Genomic DNA, 20644 nt, shown 5'->3' on the forward strand with positions numbered 1-20644 from the left:
ACTGCCAGAGCATCCACGAAGGATGGGGACATACCTGGGGACCTTGTGGTTATGACGTGATACCATGAGGTCTACGTCTGGAAGGCCCCATTTGTCCACCAGGAGTTGAAAGACATCCGGGTGGAGAGCCCACTCTCCGGCGTGTATGTCCTGACAGCTTAGGAAGTCCGCTTCCCAGTTGAGGACTCCGGCAATGAACACTGCTGAGATTGCATTTAGCCCAGACCAAAATGTTTGCCACTTCTCGCATTGCTGCCCGACTTAGTGTTCCTCTTTGACGGTTGAGGTACACTACCACAGTTGCGTTGTCAGACTGGATTTGGATCGGCCTGCCCCTGAGAAGGTCTTGCGTCTAAGTGCTCTGTACACTGCTCGAAGCTCCAGAATGTTTATGGGCAGATGACTTTCCAGAGTTGTCCACCATCCGTGAAAAGGTATGATGACCGATTACCGCGCCCCATCCGCGAAGGCTGGCATCTGTCATGGGAAGTTCCCAATCAGGAATCCAGAAGGGGCGACCCTTGTCCAGATGGGACGTCTGTAGCCACCATGAGAGGGAAAGCCGAAATTCAGAGAGAGGAAGATCGCCTGGGACCGGATCAGATGATACTGCTCGTTCCACTGGGAGAGAATCAGTTGTTGAAGGAGCCTGGAGTGGAACTAGGCATATTGCACCATATCGAAGGTGGATACCATGGACCCCAGGACCTGCATTGCTGAGTAAATGTATATCCTCCAATTGTGGAGTAAACTGCGCACATGCAAGTGTAGTGTCAAAATCTTGTCTGCTGGCAGAAATATCCTATGTATTCGAGAATCAAGAAGTGTCCCCAGATGTATCATCTGCTGTGTCAGAGATACGGAGGACTTTTTCCAATTGATGATCCAGCCGTGTGTTTGCAGACAGTCCATGGTCAGCTGTAGATGGCATTGTAACACAAGAGGTGAGTGTGCCAAGATTAAGAGGTCGTCTAGGTATGGCAAGATTCTGGACTCCCTGGAATCTGAGGTGTACCGCCATTATTTTGGTAAAGACCCGAGGGGTTGTTGACAGGCCTAAGGTCGAATTGCCCGAAACTGGTAATGTTGCTGCAGAACAGCAAACCGTAAGAACCGCTCGTGGATTGGAGTAATAGGTATATGCAGATATGCATCCTGAATGTCCAGAGAAACCATGAAATCCCCAGGCTCTAATGCCAGGACAATAGATCATAGAGTTTCCATGCGGAACTTGGGCACTCTGATAAATTTGTTGAGGGGTCTGAGATTCAGAATAGGTCGATGAGACCCATTCGGCTTCTGAATCAAAAAGAGAGTGGAATAAAACCAGTTCTTCTCTGAGCCAAAGGAACCAGTATTATCACACCTGAACTCAGCGGGAGTGAATGGCCTCTTGGAAGGCCAAGGCCTTGATAGGATCTGATGGGGGACCTGTACAAAAATTGCTGGGGAGGACGCCTCAGGAAGGTGAGAGCGTAACCAGTGAGAGACCACTTCTTGGACCCAGGCATCTGTTGTTGTTTGACGCCATGAGTCGGCAAATCGAAGAATTCGGCCTCCCACCCTGGGATCCCCCAGGAGGAGGCCCGCGACCAAGGCTGCTTGACTCGCGGCTTGATGGTCTTGAGCAAACTAGACTGCCTCGGAAAGGACTGTCCTCTTGCCTTACCCTGGGGGCGAAAGGACCGAAAGGACAGCCTAGGCTTAGGGGCAGCTGCTGATGGCAGAAAGGCAGATTTTGAGGGTGCCACGGTAGCCACAATCTTGTCCAATTCTGCTGCCAGAATAAGGATTTGAGGGCCTTCTTGGATCCCGTGTCTGCCTCCCAGGGCTGTAGCCAAAAGGATCCGGTTGAGACTACCAAGGTCGCAGATGCCTTACAGGCAAGGAGTCCAGTATCCAACGCAGCTTCTCCCAAATAAAAGGCTGCTTCCTGAATATGGGAGATGTATGCCAGTTGTTCCGTGGTAGCATCTGATTGAAGGCTCTCTTCCAGTGCCCCTGCCCATCCTTCGATAGCCTTAGCCACCAAGGCCGCAGCCATAGCTGGCCTAGTGATCGCCCAAGAGCGAGTTGACTGACTTGAGACAAGTTTCTAGCTTTCTATCCGTGGCATCTTTAACGGAAAAAGGTAGCGTCAAGCTTCTGACTAAGCGTGCCACATTCGAATCAGCAGTGGGAGGGACTTGCCATTTAGTACACGCCTTAATAGGCAGAGGGTAAAAAGACGCTAGTCTTTTTGGGACCTGGAACCGCTTGCCAGGAGTACCCCAAGCTTCTCCCATGAGCTCAGTGAGGTGTTCTGATTGAGGGAATTCAACCTTAACCACCTTCTGACGTCTAAACATCGGGGTTTAGGGGTCCGGTTCATCATTCTCTATATTCAGGATTGATTTAACTGCCCTCACTAAAGCAGGAACATCCACTGATGATTGATGGTGCACCTCACCCGAGTGCGACCCGGTGAGAGAACCTTGTGTATTATCTACCTCCTCAGATGATAACACCAGAATGCGAAAGCTGAGTAGACTGGGAGGATGATACAGTCCGCCTACGTGCTTTGGTGGCTAATGGTCTGTCTGCCTGTAACCTTTGCGGCAGACGTTTGAGTCATATTCTGAAATGAATGGGCATAAACATCCACCCAAGGAGGATGCAAAGGGGGTACCAACATAGTCAGCTGTAACAGCTGTAGGTACCCCATGGTGGGAGGTAGCATGAGAGTTGACAACAATCCACAATGTCAATAGGCAACATGTCGACATTCACAGAAGGTCGTTATGTGAAATGCTGAAATTGTCAGAATGTCAACATTAGGGTTAGTCACTAGAGGTAGGGTTAGGCACTAGCGGAGGTTAGGATTAAGCACAGGGAGGGAGAGGTTAGGGTTAGTCACTACAGGGAGGGTTAGGCACCAGGGGATGTTAGGTTAGTCACTAGAGGGAGGGTTGAGGGAACTGAATTTATTGGAATGCTGTCGCATCGGATGATTACACTGGAACCGACAGTCACATGACCGCTGGGACCCGGAAGCCGCTGCTGCTGTTGCCGGGACCAGGTAAGTGACCAAAGGGACCACCAGGGACGATACGTTGACATTTCATCAGTGTCTCTATAATGAATGTCTACATCAGGCCTTGCGAACCTGTGGCTCTATAGCTACTGTGAAACTACAAGTCCCAGCATGCTTTACCAGCTGATCAGTGGGAGGGTATGTTGAAACTTGCAGTTTCACAACAGCTGGAAAGTCACAGGTTGACCAGGCCTGGTCTACATAGTCAATGTTGACTTTATGGCCATGTCAACATTCTCATGCCAACATATCATACCTAACTCACACTACATAACTACTTGCTCCAAGGTAACAGTAACATATGAAGGATTTATCTAGTATGAAGACAGTTTACACATGATCACCACAAAGTACTTTCACACGAAAAAAAAACAAAAGAAAAAAAAAAAACACACTTGAGGCCAGATGTAGAGTGAGCACAATGCACATTAGCAAGGTGTATCTTACAATAAATCGCTCTCTGAATATAACCAATCATTCTCTCTCTGTTATCATGAGCCCAAACCACATACATAGTACAAAATATTTTATTTCTCAAACGGTTAACGAGATAATAGATGTTATACATATAGTACATAAATACAGTTTAGTTATTCAGGCAAAAATACACAATAAAGTATAGAGACTTTCAGAAGTGATTTTCCAAATTTAATCCCTGTAATACGTTACCCTATTCTGTTCCTAAATTAACCTTTGTGCAAATTAAATGAATCCTTTATTGTGTACATAAAGCCAGGGCTTCCTTGGTGTACATGTATTTATTGATGGATATTATAAGTGTGAGCAATTTTTTTCTGTCTGCGCCGAAGTTTGTGTTTTGAGAGAGCGCAAGAGAGGGAAATGAGGGGAAAGCATGGATAGCTTGTAGAGAAAGAATGGAGGACAGAACAATAGTGGTCAGAATGGATGGCGAACAAACATGTAATGTATTGGCGGACAGAAAGCATGGAGGGACAAACATGGACGACAAAGGCAGAAATAGAAAGTATATAGAGCAGAGAATAGCAGGGAATCGGTATGTAATACCGCCGGCCGCATGGCCGGCAGTTCGAATCCCGGCAGTGTCAGGCCGACAGAGGAAGAGATCCCGGCAGCGGCTGGAAATCCCGATCGTCCCCAGGTAAGAACTAACCAACCTAACCTACCTCCCTAACCCTCCCTTAGGGGTGCCTAACCCTAACCTCACCCCCCCCCTCCCCAAGTGCCTAACCCCCCCTTCCCTGCTGCCTAAACCTAAGTCCCCCGTGGGGTGCCTAACCCTAACCTTCTCCCGGGGGTGCAGGACCCCAACCCCCCTTCCCCTAGCCTAACCCTAACCCACCCGGGGGGGTGCCTAACCCTAAGTCCCCCCCAGGAGCCCTTAACCTAACCCTCCCCCCCGCGGCTGTGTGATCGCGGTGCCCGGCATCCCTTCGATCGGGATGCAGGGTCCCGGTTTCCCGGCGTAGGGGTAATGACAGACGTCTGTCGGGAAGCCGTCGGTCTGTATTGCGGCCGCCGGTTTCCTAAACGTATACCAATAGCATGTGTGATCAGAGGACAAAGAGCAGAGAATAAATGGAGGGAGAGATGCTAATGCAAGGTTATAATAGAGTTAAGCAAAGAGTATCGCAGATTGTATGGATGTATACATTGCAGGACATGCTCACTGATATAAACAACATTGCAGGCTATTGTACAGTGTGATAATGGGGACCAACTCATGCCTAAAATATGATCTGCAGGGATTATTAATGTATCATAATAACTGCTCAGGAGGTATGTCATCTGGAATGAGCAGCCAAACACTTGCATGTACAAATTGTGTGTTTATTCTGTTTGAGATGCTGATCAAAGGCAAGAATATTCCCTGCAGAGAGGCCCCACGTAAGCTGATAACTCAAAAGGCTGGGAGACAGCTAGTCTAAGATATACCTTAGAGAAGCCCAGCAATCTGTGAATACCACCAGGGGGGTCAGGGACATTTCATTGTAGCAAGGTGTGAAACGAGCCCTCAACTGTACAGTTTAGCCAGGATGCCAAAACTGCCTAGATCTCCTGCCCCCCCCCCCTCCCTTCCTTAAACCAGAGGGGGGGGGGAGCTTTCCCTACATAAAAGGGGACAGGGTCAAACCAGTATATTAGCTGAGTCCAGTGATCACCCATTGTTCATTTTTGTGAGGAGGCCATAGGGTCAGAATGCACCAGATCCCCAAGAAGACACCTCATTTCTGTCATTGTTCAACCCTGCACAGGTGACCTGAGCTCTGTTTTTCCCCCTTTATTTTTTTTCTTGAAATTGCTAGTAACTTGTGTGATCTTTTAATAATTATTATAATCTTTTGTAACTAATACGACAAGCAGAAGTGACTTTTACTTTCTTCCATTTTTGACGTCCTATACAACACAAACTTAGATAGGTCTGTTCACTGTATTGGTACACACAGACTGAAAAAGGTTCTGTGGTTATAGGATAGCAACTCCTCACTCTCTCACTCGGTCCGTCAATGTCCCCTGCAATGTATATATTGTATCAGGGAATTTGTCGGTTAACACTTTACACGAACAGCAGAAGTGACTGTATCTTTCTTCTTATTTGTGTCCTATACAACACATACCTGAGTGAGGTCCGTTCACTGTAATGATACACATGGACTAAGAAAGGGTTTTGTGGCTATAGGTTCACAACTCGTTTAGATATGTCCTTACCCTATCATGCGAATATTAATTAATATGTTTAGTAGCCTCTATGGTTAACATACAGATTTGTGACCATATTTCCTTTAACATAGGTATGACCTTGATATAATATGGGCTGATATTTGATTCTCTCAATATAGTATACATCTATTAGAGGGTTTACTGTCCAGTCTCTCTCTCCGGTGGTAATGTCTATTAAATGACTATTATTTTATCCTCTGTAATATAGCACTGGACTATTACATAGCTATAATTATAATATACGTGCAATAATTTTACACCTGCACTAATATCTTAAGTTTAGAATATGTGCTTAGGAGGAAAGGAGTCAATTAGGACACTATATGCACATTATTACGATCAGGGAATCTTTTACCCATCACCTCTCATTGATATAACTAGAGGGGCGGAATTATTAAGTACATAGCTTAATCAGCACAGTAATATAACTGAGCTATAGTTATGTTAATACATGTGCAACAATCGTATACCTGCACTGCTGTCTTAGGTTTTGAATATGTGCTCAGGAGGAAAGGAGTTAACTATGTTATTAAATGTACAGTACAATGGACTGGGAATCCTGATGACGATCAGGATAAACAGGAACTATCCCCATGACTACTCTTTTCCGTCCCTCCCACTCCATGACAACCTTCTTCTGTCCCACCCCTCTCATAGAGGTAACTAGAGGGGCGGAGATATTCTAATTATGCAGCCAATAAAATGGCTGCCGTCTAATAGCTCTTACTATCGGCCTCCTGTTTGAGAAAACCTGAACGGCGAAACGCGCGTCACAGGACACGTGAGTATCAGCTGAGTCCAGCTGATCTTCCGGCCGGCGTCTGACCATCCCCGCTGTACACTGCAGAGGCACCGCTCAGGTACAGTGAGTATCAGCTGTTCCCAGCTGACTCCCGGGCGGGTGCTAGTACAGCCTTATGCACCGAACAAGGACTTGGCACAGACATTGAAAACGTCCCTTCTTTGCTTCCGTAATGGCAGCTCCTGTTACACTCGTGCCCTCTACTCATTAGTATACAAGCATGTAGTGATTCTGTGATTCTCTTACAGCTTAGGGGTATCTGCTTTTTGCCCCCAGTTATACACTAGGTGTAGCATACTATCATATATGGTTACAAACACCCATTTTTTTTATATACCTATTGCCATTAAAATGTTGCATGTTTGGGGTGTAGAATAATGAAAGCTTAAAGAGTGTTAACCATTTATTGTATACAGGAGTGATAAGTGGGGATATTATTGCTAAAATTGAATCACATAAATTATTATACCCAAATATTAGAAATACAAACCTTTAGTGTAACTTATTGAATAATATCATTATATGAGTTTGTATATTCCAAGGGTTACATACTTAGACGCCGGCTGTTTAATCTAGCTTGTATCTATGGATGGCGTATATGGCTACATAATATTTATTATTACAAGCTTACTTTATTTTTTATTCTTTATTTTCGCCTCTTGTTCCACTGTCACTAAATTTTGGAACAATATCTAAGTATTGAAGGGTAAAACCTACTTTTTATGGTATGGCCAAACTTTATTGTACTCAAGCCATGGTGCAGATACTGATTCTTTGGAATACTGTGCTGCAGTTATATATGGTACAGAATACTGTAGTGCTGATCATTCTTTTTTTGTGTATATGTTGTGATTTATTGTCATGTTCAATGTCTTGTTCTAGTCTTTTTAAAGTGCATCAATAAATAAATGTTATGTTTTAACTAATATTTTTGAGAACTACAAAATAAGAGTGCCCCCACAAAGGAGTTTCTTTCTGTTGCCCTACTATATAGGATAATTCCCCCCTTTATTTGAGCTGTATACTGCTTGACTCCAGGGGAGCACCACCAACTGAGAAATGGTAAAGACGTCTTGTTGATATGTGATATAGATGTTGTTTTCTGGATTTCTTCAGACTCTATGTAAATCATGTGCGGAGTCCTCTGTTTTCTAATCTTTTGTAACCATAAGCTTTAAAGTAACTACTTAAAGTTAAAACCTAATTTTTAGTTTTGATATTCTGTAATTCTTAAACTCATGGCCTCCTATAGTCACATGCCACTAACATAAAAGGTATATTTTTCAGGTGAAGCGGAACCAAAAAGCCACAGTGGGAGGGGCATCTCCCAGTCTAACTCTTGGTGGTGGCAGGATTTTTGTATTTGGTAATAAGGTAACCCGTAAACAACCACTGTTACAACCATCCGTCTTAGCTAGCTATCTGATTGCATTGGAGTGCGAGACAAAATAACCAACATTGCAGGCTATCGTACAAATGGTAATATTAAAATAAGTAACTGTAAAAGAGTAGTATATTTATTATAAGGTTATTGTAAACAGTAGGTGCAGAAGTAGTAAATAATAATTACAGGCTTAACAGTTACTGAAGGGATAAACAACAGTAGAGTAAGTTTTAGGCTGATTAGAGACTAGAGGAGTAGTTAATGTAGGATTAAATAGATCAGTAGAAAAACCATCAGGCTGATTTCATAAAGTTTAGGCTTTAAATTGCAATTTACAGAGTTAGCCAGGGAAGGAATAGCTGGGGATGCAGAGTTCCTCAAGTGTTGAAGAGCTCCAGGAAACAGGAAAGTTAGGTCTGTAGTGCAAGGTCTGGGCTAATGTATACCATCACTCACACTCACTGGTGCACCTCTATCAGGTATGAACAGGAAGTCAGTTCATACAGAGGCTCTGCACACGCCAGGCTCAGGGCAAAGGTCATTTTGCCTCCAGAGCTGGGCATACGCAGGTCACATTCCAAGTTCACACTGATCTATGTACGGCACTACGGACCATTTGTGGAACCATATAAATAAAAGATAAGATTCAGAGTGGGCTAGCACAGACATTACTGAAAATTGCAAGGCATTATCCACTGAAGAGGAAAGGTAAAGCCACACGACTACATAGGCTTTAGGAGTACATAATGAATCACATGACTCCATAGCGACCCTATTTTAAAGAGATTAATGGTAATCCTTTGTTTAAAACTAAGAGGAGGAAAACTAAATAACCTACCAAGCATTTTTCACATTTAAGGTACCATTTCCACAGTTCTTTTGCCCTTGCCAGCCAACAGGTCTGCCTATAGGTCAGACCCCACCCTGGATTTCATGGTACGTCAACCTATTCCAAAGTCCCCTAAGAAGTACACATAGTAAGTGAAAGATGAACCCTGTATAAAAACACACAATACAGAATAATAGCCTGCAACTATACTAAGGGGCTCCCCACGCTGCCAATGGCACCCCTATCTCTTATGTCATAGTGAGGTCACGGAATGGGTGGTCCAGACCTGAAACAATTTTCTGTTCTCACCAAATAGCAGACTAAATGGGAATTGTAGAGATATGATTGTTGAAGCTGAGTAATTGGCTGAGACAAGTTCAGTTTAAAATTGAATCGCGGCGAAGCCATCTTGCGATTGGCCGCAAGACGCCATCTTGAAAATGAGATCGCAAGACGCCATTTTTCGAATGGCCGCCTAAGCGCCATCTTAGATAAACTCACATTTTAGTACATGTGGCGATAATACTATTAGCACCATGCGATTGCATCTTTCACCATTTCTCATACACACATTAATACGCACAATTGCGCTGTTAACTAGTCGCATATTAGCGAATGCATAGGACTTTGTATGAAACCGCTGTTTTATTAGCTTTATGCGCACGCATCTGCCCCAAGTTAACCAGCGTCCTTATATCAAACCGCTGTTTTATTAGCTTTATGCGCACGCATCTGCCCCAAGTTAACTAGCGTCCTTATATCAAACCCCGAATATTCACACATAAGGTTTAATAAGCTTTAAAGTATATGATTTAAGTTGGTTCAGTTAGTTTAAATGCTGAGAAATAAAGATATATGATAACTAAAGTTTTATATATATTAGGAAAGTCGTGTTTGGTTTCGTACTGATGCGTACTCTTTCAACAGAATTCCGGGACTAACGGTGTGAAGATCGCATCATGCATTCTCAACTTATGGACCGCAGAGACAACAAGCAACAAAATGTATATTTCATGAACAACTGTTAGGATGTTACAGGGGGCGGGAAGGGAAAGACCCCCAGCTGTTAGAGGCAGGGAGAGTCTATTTGAACCAGCCTGTTAAATGCTCTGTAACAGATGCTTCTCCCCTGGGAACCAATGACATCAGCAACAAACTTCTCTATTGTCCTGTCTATTCTGGGGGGGTATAAATATGTGTGCTCAAACGCTGGGTTCTTAGTCTTCGTGCTGAATGCTGAATGACGAGGGGTCTCTTGCTGATGCCTATCTTTGGGTCCGGAAGCGCTGCGTATGTATACTGTACTTGGGTCTGTATAATTTCTTTTGCGCCTAAATTGTGTCTGGATCAATTGCGTGTAACTGTCTGAACTTTTACTTGAATAATACTTTTGCTTTGGAACCACAGATTCCAGGTCTAAGTCTTTATTTACTGTATGACTGCGTACGCAAATTAGCGTCATTCTTAGAGGTTTATAGGTAGGATTTTAGAAGGTACAGGCAGGGGTATATAGAGGTTCTGATCCAGTATCGTTATGATAGAGAGACAGACATTATGGGAGGTTGGGCAGAACATTTCACTCATGAATAAAGTGTTCTAATTTAAAAGTACATAAACTTTGACATAGACTGTAAAGTTGTGTGTCTTTGGGTGACAAAACGTAATAAAAAATGTGCAAGGGTAAAACATTTAATAATACCTTTGTTGACATTTATAGTACAATTTTTTTTTTTTGGGGGGGGGGGGTTGTTTTACACACTTTTACTAAAAGAACAGGAAAAATTGTTTGGAACCACCATTCATTATTTTTGCTAGAAGGTTTTCTTTCATCACATTGAAAGTGGTCTGGAAAGTCCACAACACAAAACTAAATTTGATCAAATTATATGTAAACATTAAAAAATATATATATATTAAATTTTATTTTTTTCCACTACATTTAACAATCAACTCAAAATATAGGTCTCCAAAAAAACGCTTTAAAGTGGCACTACCGCTTAGGAAATGTTTTTCCTTAGGAATTCTTACACCCTAGCCAGAGTCTGCTGCATACAGCCATGTTTAAATGGAGATGGAAGGAGGACTGTGAGTGTGAGAACCAATCACAAGCCACAAAATTTTAACTGCAAATTGTGATTGGTTTTTCCGTTATTCCCACTGAGAAAAACGGAGAAGCCTCTAAAACTTTAAAAGCGACCAGCACTCAGATAATTCCTACCCCACCATAGATGGGGAATCCAATTCCATGTTATTTTGAAAACACTACCTGCATGTAATTATTCATATGCTGAAGTGCTGAATAGCACCATGACCCAACAGTCCCCTTCCATGGAGCATTCAACCCTGTGGGACTATAAAGAAACGGCAAGATGACATTATTAAAATGGGAATCTCTCCTTGGACGGATGGAGCTGAAAGCATTCTTCCTTTCAAGAATTTATACTTTAGGTAAAACATGCAAGGAAAAATTATCAAATTCAATTAATTACCTTGATTTTCTGGATCTGTGGACTTTGCGCGACTTCCCTGTAGTTCGGGACCTGCTGGTACTTCGTTTCCTTCTGGAGCTGTAAGAAGATGCACTGCTAGAACGGCGCCTGCGTCTAAAACACATGCATATGAATTAAGCACATTACCAGCTGAAAAATAATAAAAGGATACATTATACCAGCCAAAGATTCCAAGATTGACCCTCAGAGTCCAAACACTGCCCATTTTTATTTAAGCGGAATTTGGGCAATCACCAGTGAGTGACTATGACAGACAGCTAGAGCAAAGCAGGGAAAGTTTTAAAATGTGGCTTGAGGACAGACAGACAGATCCACTGAAACAGGCTATAAGCAGTAGAAAAGGACTAAAGCGCTAAGTGTACTAAAGATCTGAACTTCCTATATAAATGACAATAGCAGAACTAACAAACATATAATGTATACATTAATAGATCGTTTTAGAAAAAGTGATTTTTGACTTCCCACCCTAGTATGGGTGTAAGTGTGGGAACTGTTCCTACTTTACCCTAACAGGTCCTGTGCATAGGCCACACTTCCCCCGCTGATGATTTGCAGCTCGTTTACGGTTAGTTGCCGCCATTGTCATTTGCATTGGACATTCAGATCTTTGTACACTTTGCGCTTTCATCTTGTTCTACTTTACCAATCAACTATTTTTATATAGAAAGCTGCTATTTATTAGGGTAGCGCATATATATATATATATATATTATATACACACATACATAATACATATTACAATCATGTTAACCTGTTTTAGAGCAACAATTTTGTCTGAAGCATGTTCCTAAATTATAGGGCAGCAGGTTTATAAAAGTGAATACGACTAAGGACTATGGGGAAGATTTTATGAACTTTCTCAAGAAGACAATTGGAGAGGTTGGCTTAGCAACCAATCAGATATAAGCTATAATTTTATAGACTCTACTAGATAAATTATAGCTGGATTTGTTTGGTCATATAAGAAGCTTCTCCACTTGTCCTCTTTAGGAACCTTACTATACTGAATTTCATCTCATTTCCTCTAAAAAAAAAAAAAAAAAAAAAAAAAGTGGTTCTCAAACTCTGTCCACAGGACCCCACACAGGTCACATTTTCCAAGTCACCCAGCAGGTACACAGGTGTATTCATTACTCACTGGCACAGTTTGAAAGATCCACAGGTGGAGCTAATTATTTCACTTGCAATTCTGTGAGGAGACCTGAAAAACATGGACTGTTTGGGGTCATGAGGACCGGGTTTGAGAACCTGTGCTCTAAAATATCTTGCATTTTGAAGTGGACGGCAATGTAACAACCTGTAGGCAAGTGGTACTCAAACTCAGGGCCTGATTCTGACCCGCTCGCGAGCGCTGAGCGCTCGCAAGCGGGTCGATGGTGCCCTAGTGAGCATGCGCACGACGGAGGAAGCTCCGTCGTGCGCGAGACCCGAATAGCGACGGCCAAGCAGTCGCTATGGGTCTCGCACCAAAGGGGGCGTGCTGTCGATGTTGATTGACAGCACGCCCCCTTTGGTGGGCATGCCAGGGGCATTGCTGCCCAGACGGAGGCATTCCCATGGGAACGCCTACCGTCTGGGGCCGGCCCCACTGACATCTCTAGTGATGTCAGTGGGAGTGCTTTTGGCTCTGACAGAGCCAAAAGCACTACTGGGCTTTCGGCAGCGAGACCCTACAGCAGGGTCTCGTCGCAAGCCCGATGGTTGCGATGGTCTTGACCATCGCGACCATCAATTTGGCCGCTCGCATAAGCTGTGGGTGCTCACCCACAGCTATGCGAGCGGCCAGGAGGCAGCTGCAACAAGAGGTAGGAGGGCCCCGATTCAGAGCGAGCGCTCCTGTCAGAGCGTCCGGCTCTGAATCAGGACCTCAGTCCTCAAGGTACCCTACAGTCCAGGTTTTAAAGATATCGATGCTTGTGTATGTATGATATAATCAAACTGACTGATATACTAATTAAATCATCTGTGCTAAAGGGGGAATTCAATTAGCCACAATAACCCATCAATGGGTGTAAATGTGACTTTTTACGGGAGACGTGAATTTGAATCTATTCAGTTGTAACATACGTTAATTCTCTATGGGATTTAACAAGTCTTTTTTCCAGGACCTCCTGAACAAGAGAAAAGTTGGGGAAAATCCTTATTCTAATAGTACAAATTTGGTGATTTGGTTCAGAACCACTGGGACAACCTCCTTAATGATTAATTAGGCACTTAGTAGTTTTAATTTGGGCAATAATGAAATTTTTTGGGTGGAATTCTGCAAAATGCAGAATAATGGATTACAAGATATGAGACAGGTATAAGGAGGTGCTGTATGAATGGGACAGAAGTTTTTAAGCTTGCAGGTGGGAGTTACAGGTGTTTTTTAACACATTTTTAAAAGTGGCTTAAAATGACATATGTACTTACAGACATTTTTATGCTCCCCAAATTTATCTAGAGCATTTATTTTGCAGAAAAACACTTGTTTTCTATCATTTTTTCACTGTTTCGAAAAATGCATATAACAGCTATTTGACACATTTTAAGAACCCCAAATACTTTGATTTTGGACACTCACATAATTCTATACTGTTATCCAATATAAGTTTGCAATTTTTGGGGGTACAGGCTGATTTTTCCCATTTTCACCCACACTTAACGCGTGTATTACCAGCAACAATTACCACGTGGACACTGGAATAAGCATTTTCTATTTCAATTACACGTTAATTGGGAGCGCATAGATGCATTAAGTGAAATTACCGGCCAATATGCCCGTTAAATTAACACGCAATATAAAAAATTTTATCACGGCTAATTGAATTTTGGCCTAAATATGAGTATCTTTAAAACCTGCACTGTTAGGGTAAATGTGAGGACTGAGGACCTCATTCAGAGTCGTTCGCAAGCGCTGAGCGATCGCAACCGACTCAATGTTTTGGTCCTGCGCACGCGCAGCAGCCGCACTGCGCGTGCGCAAGCCCCGGAGCGAGAGAGAAACTCTCTCGCTCCGGAGCTCACTACAAAAGTGGCGGCTGTCGATGTTGATCGACAGCTCGCCTCGTTTTGTAGGCGGGGTGGTGGGGTGGTTACACAAACGGAGGCGTTCCTAACGGAACACTTGCCGTTTTGTGGGCGGCCGCACTGACATCAGCAGTGATGTCAGTGGGGAGTTTCCTGCTCGATCAGACCAGGAAGCTCCCTGGGGCTTGCGGTTGCCAAGACCCAACGTTAGGGTCTCGTCGCAAGCCCCGATGGTCTTCACCATCGCGACCATCACCCTGGTAGGTCGCTAAGCTGTAGGTGGTAACCCATAGCTTATCTAGCAACCAGGAGGCCGCACAGAAAAAAAAGAAGCGCCCGCCCTCATTCTGAATGAGGGCCTGAGTTTGAGAATCACTGTTGTAGGCAATTAGCTCATCAGACTGCTCACAGGAGCAGCATAGGAGTGTGGATCCAGTAGAGGGCAGTGACCTGTCCACTTATTCAGTGGTTCCCAAACTTTCTGAAATCATGGCACCCTAGAGCAGGGGTGGGGAACCTTTTTTCTGCAGAGGGCCATTTTGATATATATAACATTATTTGTGGGCCTGGTGGAGGCCACGCCCCCTCTGTGTGATGTCACATGGGGACAGGGCCCCAATAGCCAGTGATTACAGCAATGCCTTGAGCATCCTGAGGATGCTCAGGGGAGTTGTTAGGGCAGCGGTGTGACTGTCTGATGCATCCTAAGGACTCTCCATGCGGCACTGCTGCATAGATTCTGGCCGCAAGGTGCCATTATAGGCACCCTGCCATCCAGGTGAGGCTAGCAGAAAAAAAGCTCAGAGGGCCAGACCAAATGATTCCGGGGGCCTGAAATTCCCCATCCCTGCCCTAGAGTAACAAAAAAAATTTTTAAGCCACCCCTAGGCCAAAAGTTTCTCACTGAGAAATTCAGCAAACATTATTAAATGAAGTAACATGTGCTTACCCGTCATCCTTAGGTTCTGCTATGTGGTGTTGGACAGGGTTGCGTTTCAGTTTGTCCACACATTTTATGATTGGCAGTCACCAGCACTGGTTTTGCCTAACCATCACCACCCCAGGATGCAACAGAAGCCAATTTGGAAACCACTGACTAATAGGACTGTGTTACTGAGAACAGCACTGCATGCGGCAGGGGCTGTGTTATGAGGTCAGGAGAAGAACATTATAGACAGAGCATGAAGCAGCATTCCCTAACAACACTTTCACACACCTCTGATTTTAAACAGCTAACCTGGCAATGCTACGCTATTGGATGTCTAACGGGTTATCCAACTGATTCAGACCACAAAGTAATGGAGGGGAAAGGGGGGAGTGTAATATCTCCTTCCCTCAAACACTATTGGGATACTAATAAACACCAGACCAATAGACACACACTGCTACCTTTGCATTTAGATGCTAAATTTGAACTAAACAAGAAGCAATCAATGAAACATCTTTTACTTGTGCTACATAAATTCAGGTTAATGGGTGATTGGTTGCTTAATGCAAAATTGGGTAGAGGAAGAATAAGAAATAACTCTACATTGAGCAGTTAGTGGGAAAATTCCTACACCAGATTTCAGAAACTATATACAATGTTTACCTTGTTTTATTGAATAAAGTAATATGTTGCTCTTTTAAATAGAAATAAGTATAAAATACATAAATATGTGTCCAACAGACATCAACTTAATAGGAAGTTAATTAAGTTCTAGAGATCATCTGGACAATCAGTATGACTTTACATGCCTTCCCTCAATATAAATCTATAGTTTGCCCTCACCTTTTGTCATAGGAGTGTGAGCTTGAGTGTGCATCTCGTGAGCGAGACCTTGATCTTCTTCCTGATTTCTTATGACTGCGCTTCTTGCCCTCTGACGAGCTACTGGAGGAAGATCGCCGGCGATGTTTCTTTTTTTTGCGTGACTTGGCTTCCACCTCAGAGTCTGAAGAGCGACGACCCATTATGTCACTTTACTAAAAAGAAGAGGAAAGTCCTGGGGTTTATACTTATTAGCTTGAGCATACAAAGTTTATAGCTTAGATAACACTATCATTAAAGATTTATAACAGATAACAGGTGTAACTCTACCATGGTTGCTCCGAGATTAAACACAATTGGCATCGCAGGGATATGAAAGATTTTTTTTCAAGCTCAAATACTCAAATTTACTAAGAATCGTGTTTAATAGTGTAAGGGTTCAGTCGCGTTTGTGGCCGACTTGTAAAGTCCTTCCTCTGAGCAGAGTGTTTTGAAAAGCCAGCACAGATCAGTGAGATCCGTGCATGCTTCTCTGTTAAAGCGTTAAAAATTTGGAAAAAAATGTGTGAGTCCCCCTTCCCCAAGCATTACATTACATTTCACGGGTACCGGGCCAAAGCAATAACCCCTCCAACTAGTCAGCCAGGTCTGGAAAGTTGGGACCACCCAAATAAAGTAGTCCCCGCTGTGAAGTGTTCCCCACGCTGGGCCTGAAGCCCAGGGCTATCCCCCGCACCCCAAGCCAGTGGGTGCAGGGTTGATAGATTTGGATTTGAGTATAAGTAATATGGTCATTTACAGGGGGACTACATGCCCCAGCAAGCCTCCCCGCATGGAGGTACTTGGAGAACCATAAGTAACAGCATGCATGGAATTAAGGGCCCACTGGTGCCTATAAGCCCCCTATGTAAAAAAAAAAAAAAAAAACAGTAGAAACACACCAAATTAAAATTTAATACACACTCACTCTACATACTCTCCTCAACCGCAGCACTGGTAAGTCCCTTTGTCCAGTAGACATCCCAGGAGGAGATCTGTACTCTTCTCCAGTATGCATCCACAGGTAAGAAAATGAAAAAATGCAACCCGTCCCAGATGGGCAAAGAAGTACTGTATGTACTGAAAGTGTAAGGTCCCACGTGTGTTCCTGCACTTGGAGCCCCGTCAGCCAATCAGCGTCCGCTACCATGGGAACAGGCCGCTGATTGGCTGTAAGTGTTCTCTCTCTCTTAGCTAATCAACAGCCAGCCCAATGTTTGGCTAAGAGAAAGATCATTCACAGCCAATTAGCAGCCTGATCCCTTGGCAGTGGCCGCTGATTGGCTGGCAGGGTTCCAAGTGCAGGAACACACATGGGTCCCGTCACATTCCGAAGCCGCGGTATATGTACAGTATGTACATATAGTGCACCATGTACATATAATGCTATATCCGGCTGGTACGCGTTGCGTTTTTTTTTCTGTTCTTACCAATGGATGACTAATAGAGAAGAGGACAGCCTGTGAAGTCTACTGGACAAGGGGACCAACCGGCGCCAGGGAGTAAGTATGTAGTGTGAGTAGGGGTGTGAATGCGAGTGAGTGAGTGAATGAGTTAGTGCATTTATAATAAAAAATAATACAATATTTGGGGTGTGTATACTCTATTTTAATATTTTTTCCACAGTGGGGGTACAGTGCCGGCCCATCTGCTGGCATTTGTAGTTCTATAAGTGCCAAAGAGAGGGCACACTGGTACCTGTAATCCCACTGTGAAAAAATATTTTCCATTTATTTAAACCATTACCAGGGATGCAGAGAAGAGGCCCAGGCTATCAGCCCAGGCCTGGGGTATACTCAGGTGGGGGACACTTTAATTGGGGGGTCCCCACTTCAGGATGAATCCCCAACCTGGGATGACTAGTTGGGGGCAGGTTAATGCTTTGGCATGGGGGCCCCATCAAGTGTGCCCCCCTGCTGTGGCATTATCATCCAGCTAGTTTAGCCTGATGCTGGTTCAAGGAAATACAGGGGGAACAATACACGTTTTTCCCCGTATTTCCTGAACCAGGATAGGCTCACAGAGCCCAGTGCTGGTTCATTAAAACATGGGGGACCCCCATGCATTTTTTCCCACGTATTTCCTGAACCAGAACAGGGTCACAGAGCCCGATGCTGGTTATGCTTTGGGAAGTGAACCCCAATGCTTAAATTTATATCCGTGTTTGCAATCACGATTCTTGGCAAATGCCCATGTTGTATTCTTGTCTATGGAAAGTACTTGAGCATTTGGCCAATGGTGTATTTATTTCTATTTATGTTTTCAACAGTGTTTTGCAGAGAGAATCAAGATTTTTAGATCAGTGTTTGCCTTTCGTGAATCAACATGTTTGAAAATCAAGGGAAACTCTCACGGGAATACAATCTTGGCCAGACACGATTCTTAGTAAATTTACCCCCAAGTGGGGGCCATTGTGCAAATAAAATAATTACCTTGCAGGTGCCGGTCTCCACCATCTTTTCAGCTGATACCCTAATTAACTGTGGTTACTAAACAGGAGCGTCTGCAGAATAACCTTACAAGTATCAGGTCTCAGGTATTTACCCGATCACCCCTACTCACAGAAAGACTTTCAAAATTGTAAAAAAGTAACACGCCTTGGGAGAATCAAAAATACACAGAAAAAAACCCAAGCAAACACAAACATTCATTATAGGAAAGATAAAATAGATAGGCTGTATAGTAAAGCCACCAGATATTTGGAGTAGTTTTCATTATAAAGCCAACATGGAGTATAGGGCTAGACAAAGTAACACCACCAGAATTTTTTTTTATTTTTTTTTGGGGGGGTCTGTATAGTAAAACCACCAGACATTTGCGGTTTGCATTTTACAGTGGCCTCCATAGCAGGTCGGCATTGTGTTTTGGCTAGTGGTCACAACAATACTGCCTTTATTGGATAGTGTTCAGTTGACTGTTTGTTGCGTGTGTTTACACACACACACTGTGTGTGTGTGTGTGTGTGTATATATATATATATATATATATATATATATATATATATATATATTCTCCAAATATGAACAGGCACTCAAGATATTGGGAATGTGTGCCAGGGTGCCTTCTATGAAAATCCAATATCCAAGCAAAAGATCAGCGGCACTCCCGGACTTGTATCATGGTGAAAAAAACTTTAATGCATGCCACTCAGCCGATGTTTCAGGGCCGTACAAGACCCTTTTCTCAAGGCAGGCGTTGCAATATTCATTTACATTATAAACAGCATTTTTTTTTTCACCATGATACAAGTCCGGGAGACTAGGGTGCTCTCCGAGCCATGTAGGGGAGTCACTAGGATGGCCTCCATACTTTATAAAGGGATAATCTGGACTGCATAATTTTTGCACTGAATAAATAATCAGATTGGGTAGGTCGCTACTGAATTTGTTTACAGCTCTTTGACATAATTTTTCATATATTTCACTGGCTATATAAAACAATCGCCCACACGGTTTTCCTCAGGCCCATTATTTATTGCAAAGTACTCCTAGAACAGCTTGTGTTCATCCCAAATCCATGATGTGTATTATTACGTACTACACTGCTCTGTGACGTATGTAGCTGTGTATTATAATCATTTATATCGGGCTGTCTGCCAACAAATGAAACTATGTATTTTACAACAAATCTCTGCCTGTTGGAGTACTGTAAACCCTCAACACCATAACTGCATACCAGATCTCAAGCAAAAGGTAGTTAGAACTCATTCATGGTTCCCATAAATTGGAAATGAAACACCAAGAAATGCATTTTATTTCCAGTTTTCAAAAGTCATTAAGGGGCCCATTCATCATTGTATATTTGAGGTATAATCCCCGAAAACACCCATTTTCGGTGGTTAAAAACAAATATTAAGTTTTCCCAGGATGTGTTAAGGGGGGCCCACGGCAGGTATCTCCAATACCTGCTGTGATCCCTCCATTTACCCAGGCAGCTGCATCCCCCATAGGGTTCTATGGGGGATGCAATGCTGCCAAATTTACCAACATCCGGAATGCAAGGTATTCTGGAATATGGGCCCCCGCAGCTAATACCATCTGAAGGTGGCGTTAGCCACTGTAGCCTATGGGCTACACCGCATATAATTAGCCGGCGGAGGATTCTCGAGAATTTTCCCTGTCTATGGCGTGTCGCTGCATGTACCGGATGATACACCCGGGCGCTATGATCGCATATTGCAATGTGATCGTGGGCGGAAATGTCATGCCCAGAGCATTTTTGTGTCGATAATTTTCATGTCGAACTTTTTACCTGTCTAACTTTATTGTGTCTGACTCATGTCTGTGTCGAACTTTTTTCCATATCTAACATCTGGTGTCTATCTAGACATTGTCTAACTAATTACTGTCTATCTCTTATACCACACTCGAGAAGGAGTAACACTGGCAGTAATCAGTCTCTTCCCATCATAGCATAGGAGAAGGTGTAACACTGGCACGAACCTGTCTCTTCCTCCCATAACAGGTGTAGCACTGGAACTAACCTGTCTCTTCCCATCATAGCACAGGAGCCGGTGTAACACTGGCACTAACCTTTCCCTTCATAGCC

The 20644-nt window shown here is 43.5% G+C and overlaps 1 protein-coding gene across 1 annotated transcript in view; it reads right to left on the reverse strand.

Moving 5' to 3' along the window:
* The window catches only part of RSRC1 (arginine and serine rich coiled-coil 1), a 368121-nt gene that overhangs the window by 346821 nt on the left and 656 nt on the right, over positions 1–20644 (reverse strand). Inside the window, 2 exon segments of the mRNA XM_088447633.1 lie at positions 11278–11391; positions 16079–16272. Coding sequence (XP_088303759.1) covers positions 11278–11391; positions 16079–16260 — 296 coding nt within the window. The 5' untranslated portion in view covers positions 16261–16272.

This window comes from Taudactylus pleione, unplaced genomic scaffold, assembly GCF_031769625.1.
Source record: "Taudactylus pleione unplaced genomic scaffold, aTauple2 ptg000436l, whole genome shotgun sequence".
Taxonomy (NCBI): Eukaryota; Metazoa; Chordata; class Amphibia; order Anura; family Myobatrachidae; genus Taudactylus; species Taudactylus pleione.